This window comes from Pristiophorus japonicus, chromosome 6, assembly GCF_044704955.1.
Source record: "Pristiophorus japonicus isolate sPriJap1 chromosome 6, sPriJap1.hap1, whole genome shotgun sequence".
In the NCBI taxonomy this organism is placed as follows: domain Eukaryota; kingdom Metazoa; phylum Chordata; class Chondrichthyes; family Pristiophoridae; genus Pristiophorus; species Pristiophorus japonicus.
Genome location: NC_091982.1, coordinates 3,895,139 through 3,900,549, shown reverse-complemented (window position 1 = coordinate 3,900,549; position 5,411 = coordinate 3,895,139). Strand labels below are relative to the sequence as shown.

At 39.3% G+C, this 5,411-nt stretch overlaps 1 protein-coding gene across 1 annotated transcript; it reads right to left on the bottom strand.

The window, feature by feature from the left end:
- Window positions 1-2,829: 2,829 nt before the first annotated feature.
- On the bottom strand, window positions 2,830-5,190 carry LOC139265083 (bone morphogenetic protein 15-like). The gene is made up of 2 exons (XM_070881974.1): window positions 4,848-5,190; window positions 2,830-3,704 (listed from the first exon to the last, which is right to left on the bottom strand). Exons 1-2 carry the CDS (start codon window positions 5,173-5,175, stop codon window positions 2,830-2,832), a joined length of 1,203 nt encoding a protein of 400 aa, XP_070738075.1. The 5' UTR covers window positions 5,176-5,190.
- Window positions 5,191-5,411: the final 221 nt, after the last annotated feature.

Sequence of the window (5,411 nt, the reverse complement as noted above, 5' to 3'; positions counted from 1 at the left end):
CCCAAGCTCTAGCTGTGTAAATGTGAATGATTTGTCTAATACATTGCTTCAGTAAGTTAACAGATTTTAAAATGTTAATGCACATCTAAATACTGAAATGTGCAGATACCAAGATATGTAATGCTATGTACTTAGCACACAATATGTAAATACTGGTTTTCCCAAATCTTTTGGTCTCTGGTGTTGCATTTGGGAAGTACTTGTCTCAAACTTCTTTCCTAGTTCCAGTCCCCTACCTGTTATATTTTAAAAAGTTTATTTTTTAAAAACCTGGCACATGTATACCAAGACTTACTGCCCTTTTTAAATGGAGGCTCCATTTAGACATGGTCAAAAGTGAACTCTGCCTCAATTGGAAGCCATCATTGGTGCAGGAAAGCAATGGCACCAAGTGCCAATCTGCAAACATTGCCCAGGGTATGTACACTACAGCCCTACAAACACAAGGGAAGCCTGATCAATTTAATAATGAAATCTCAGGTGACAAGTCTTGTACATGGCCATAAGAACCACTAAACCAGCATTAAAATTCTAGGTTTAAACAATCAAATCTGTTAAATGTAGGCATTACATTCAACTGGGCAATTTGAGCTTTGGATATTCACTGCATTTACAAGTTAATGGTATGCTCAAGGTCTGACCAAGCTTTCCCTAGCCCTTTTGGCATGCACCACATTTCAGACAAGAGCAGCACCACCTTTCCCCCACCCAAAGCTTAAACTTCAAGTCACAAGGGAGGATTAGTTTCTTTTTGCTCCTCAAAAAAAATGCAACCCAAAAAAGACACTAAATATTAGCTATCCTGAATTATTTTGCAGAAATGCAATTGCGTGTGAACAGACAGATACATGCATTAACCCAACCCCACAGTGAATTAGTCAGTCAAGCATCCTAGTTATAGTTGAACCCTTCCAATTTGTAAACTTTCCAAAATGGGGTTGTCATATGCCCTAGTTCATAGAAAGATAAAGACAGCAATAGCCATTCCTTCCATTACAATAGCTTTTGGAGTAGTATTTTGCTACTTGAAAAGTGGCACCATAATTAATTTACATACAAAGGCTGAAATCTCAGTTCCAGTGAAGTGTAAAATCTCTTCAATTAAGAAATTAAAGATCAATTCTGTTTTATGCAAGGTTTTCAAGCCATTTCTTTATTGAGTATGCAAGTTAGATGAGAAAGTACAAAGACCAGGGTTGGCTCAGTAGAATCAGTGTTCATAGCTACAGCACTTCTGTACAACATACACAAAAAATGTTTAGATCCAAGACAAAGCAATGTTTGCACTGGTAGTCTACAAGTATATGCAACATCCCACCTCAATTTATACATCTAGCTAGTTTGAAACAATGGGAAGGCTGAATACAAAGTACATATCAGAAAAGTCAATAATTCAGTCTGCATAGGTCACAGGATTTCTGTATCCAAGTTATAAATCCAACTATAATAAAGAGGAGACTTCCTACTTCAGGTGAACAGTCGCTGACTGAATTGTATGTTACCCCATCGAGAGTGATCTGTACATTGAAATTAGTAGCTGAGCATATACTACAGGAATTCAGAACATTAGATAAACCGGAACTGATGAACACGTCAGTATCTAGATTGTAATACAACTTTCAATTCTACCTGCATACATTTCAGATTAAGTTAACCCCTGGAGGACTGCAGTAGCCAAGATTAATTGTATTCCAGTTCCAATCTCTTGGTACTGTAGAAGTTCTTTAAAAGAAAAAAAAAAAGTTAAGATGCAAAAGTTTGGGGGTTTAAAACCAAAGTGCATTAGCCATTTAAAAATTGTTTGTTCCATTTTTGGAGTTATACATAATCCCCAGTGAACTAATGAACAAAACTGTTGCTCACTTAGTGATTTCCCCAGTCACCCCCTCCCCATAATCTTGTGCTTCTATACCCCCCCCTCCCAGTCAAACCCACCCTGCCCACCCCCCAATCAATAATCTTGTGCATCAATCAGATAGAAAGGGCTACCCACAATGAAGGTGCAGACATTCACTTGTGTAATTTATATCAGGGCTTCGTGAGCCACCTAGTGGATTATTACCCTCAAGTGAAACACTTCAGCTATTGAAGTATTTTCCCATAGTATGGCTTAAAAAAGGTTACTGCAGGTCAGGTTAAACAACTTCATTGAAGGAGTCCTAATTCTGGTGAGTTAAAACTTACTATAATTTACATTTGGCTTGAAAGGATTCCTATTCAGATGGGTCAAGAGTCAGACTTGACAGAACTTTAATATAAAAGACAGACAATGACAAGTTTTAGCATAAACATTTATGACTGGAAAATGTCAGCAATATTTACAAACAAAGCACAATTATAAATATGATAAACTTCAAACTACAAAACTATTATTCCTCATTACATCACATCTGTCATTTCTTAGGAGTTTCATTATCTTTGCAGAAATTCTCACTTGGGCTTTCCTTTTGCCTTTTCCCTGCTGCAGTGGGCAAATCACTGCAGGCACTATTGTCATCTAAAAAAAAGCCCTCGTCATTAAGGGACTAGTGATCATACCGTAGGGCTACAATTGCACCATGAATTCAGATACAAGTTATCCATAATTGGTAGCAGGAACAACAAAGGAATAAGAAGCCTTCACAGTAATTAAATTCAAGAGCAAGTCATGGAATGACTTCCCTTAATTTAGATGTGGTTAAGATACAGTATAACATTATGAAACTCAGCCCAATTATTTATTTCTGCATGCATTTTATGATATCAATCTCAGGTAGCCAGTTGCAGTGCACTTAATTCTTTCCTGAACAAAATTTATGGTGCCAATTGGCAATTCTAGATCAAGTGTCTCTATTTGCATGTACAAGACACTGCAATCATGTTCTTGTACTCCTTGTACACAATGTGACCATTTTGCTCCTTCATAAGAACACTAATTGGGCTGTATTTCAAGGGGACACAAGATGGACGGGGGACATTTTTATCAACAATTTCATTGATAAAATTCTGTACTATTGCATGGTTTGGAGAGTGATACCCATAATGGAGAATTCTAGGACAGTCTCCCCTGCAAAACTTTGGATTGTACTTGTGAGGAGCCACAATCCAGTGATCCCATCCCAGCTGCTCAAAGCTTACCCAGAATGAATGGAGTTTGCATGTGTTTCTTGGAGGGCTTTGCTTATGGAGATAGTTAGGAATGTCTGAACCAATGTTACTTAATTGCCGCGGCTTCCTAGACAGCACGCGGGATTTGGAGGACCGCTCTGGAATTTGCTTTTCCCGTTTCTCCCTCTTTTGATGTGCAGTTTCATTAGTATCATTTAAATACAGCAGCAGTGAAGGCACTTGTAGATTAACAGCATATTTCCTTTTTTTGTCCAGAGTTCTTTGACTGACCTTTCCTAATTCAGCACATTTGTAACTGATGTGTAAATCTACTTTCTTCACAGAAGTACCAGTTGGGAGGAAGATACATGGAGTTACATCAGCTTCTGCCCATCGGTCATTCAGCTTTAGCACAAACCTGATGGGCAATTCCATAGCAGTGGTATTCTGTATAAAGTTTAGGTTAACATAATTTGCAAGGAGACACTTGATCTCACAAGAAACCTGGAAGTGATTGGGAAGAGGACTGTGCAAATAAACAACAACAACTTTAATCAAATGCTCCAGCTCTGGAAGATAGTGCAGATTGTATTGAACATGATGGGCATGCCAGTGACCTATAAAAAAAAAAACACATATTAGCATCTTACCATTAATTCATAAATTGTGTCCTTACTCTTCCCCTTCTCCCTGCAACCAACAGGAACTCAAACAGCCACTAATGCTGCTCCAGGCTAGCTAAAATCAGAAGCAACTAAACAAGAAAAAAGGACTTTGCTGCATATCCCAGTGTATGTCTGATATCCAGGTGTACATGTTTGAAGTTCAGGAATTCAGTAAAAGATAGGTTTGTTTTGTGCTCTAAGATACTAAACAAAAATCAGCCACAACTACAGTCTATTGAATAGACTTAGTATTCAAAATAAAAGCCAAATGATACTTTTCCTCCCCACCTGACATATGTAATCTATATGGGCATAAATTAGAAAGTCTAATACTCCTGTTTGAGCAATTCACATTTATATCACGGAATTCCTGCACCTTTCCAGATGTTAGTAGACAATGGAAGCCAGAAACTGCAACATCTGTTTTCCTCCACAATCCTCCTCTAGAGTATCCACCATGAGTGGTCAACAAGACACAGACAGCAAGCTCCACAGCCAAAACCCTGCCAACTCATTATTGTACAGTTGACAAAAAACTACTAGAGGGAAATAAAACTGCAATTCGATTCCAGGTGGGTTGTAGTGCAGTGACCCCAGTTCTCGAAAGTCCCAACTTCTCGGGCACTCCCAACGGCCACCTCCAAAAAAAAAAATTAAAATGGTACATAAAAAGTAGAACTCATGAACAAGTTCTTAAGGAAAAGGCACGGAGTGTACGATCCTATTGAGGGTGTGCAATAGGGAAAACATAGGAGCCAATCCACCCGCCCTTGCGAAAGGAAATAGAGGAGGAGTTGCCAATCCTCTCTTGGTTGGTGATTAGTCCATGAATGCAGTTACCGCCTTACAAAAACTGTCAGATATTTTAAGGGTAGAATCAAAAAAGGACTAGACTCTTAACAGATCATTTTTGCAAAAAACAGTTGCAAACTTGAATAAGTTGGAAAGAGATTGTTTCCCCGCCTACAGATTAAAATAGTTCTATTCTGCAAGAACAATTGATTAGAGGCCACTACACTAGTAACCATGATGCATAGACTACTATAATTAGCCAATAAAGTTTGAATAAAAAGTTTCTAGAAGGGGTTGATTTACCTGAGCTGGCGAGCAAGACACTCGCGCTGGGTTTCACCAGCCGAATGGTGTTAGTCGCAATGGTGCGGTTAGTTTTGGGTTTCCCATCCTGATGTGCCGACTGCTTGTAGAGATGGGCCATGTACTCCATGTGTTGATCATTTACTCTCTGCTTAGAGAGCAGCGGAGGGCGGGGGCTGACCTTCCCAGCCAACATCTCGATGAGGGGACCCAAGTCCCTGACCTCCCTACCACCAGGCTCTTCACTCACCCCGGCACCTCCATGTAACGCTACAAGCTCCAGTAAACAGATCAATACGCTGCGACTCCAAATCATAACCCAGCACATGTTGGCTCCGAAAGGTATTACCGTACAGGTATCTGCAGACCAGGTGGGACCATAGCTCCAAGGCACTGTTAAACTCAAAAGCCTTCCTCTGAATGCTTCATAAAGCAACCTGTGCAAATTATCTCCTAATTAAGGGTGTTCCCATGTGATGTCACCGAATCAATCAATTGTACGTGACGTAATTAATTTCTATTTGACATAATTTAATGAACTATGTTGGATCAAAATGGTGTACT

Excerpts from the sequence above, each read along its gene's own strand:
- LOC139265083 (XM_070881974.1), bottom strand. The coding sequence starts at position 5,175 with ATGTGCTGGGTTATGATTTGGAGTCGCAGCGTATTGATCTGTTTACTG. Across the intron at positions 3,705-4,847 it reads TGTCTTGCTCGCCAGCTCAG|GTCACTGGCATGCCCATCAT; the intron begins GTAAATCAACCC and ends TTTTTTTTATAG.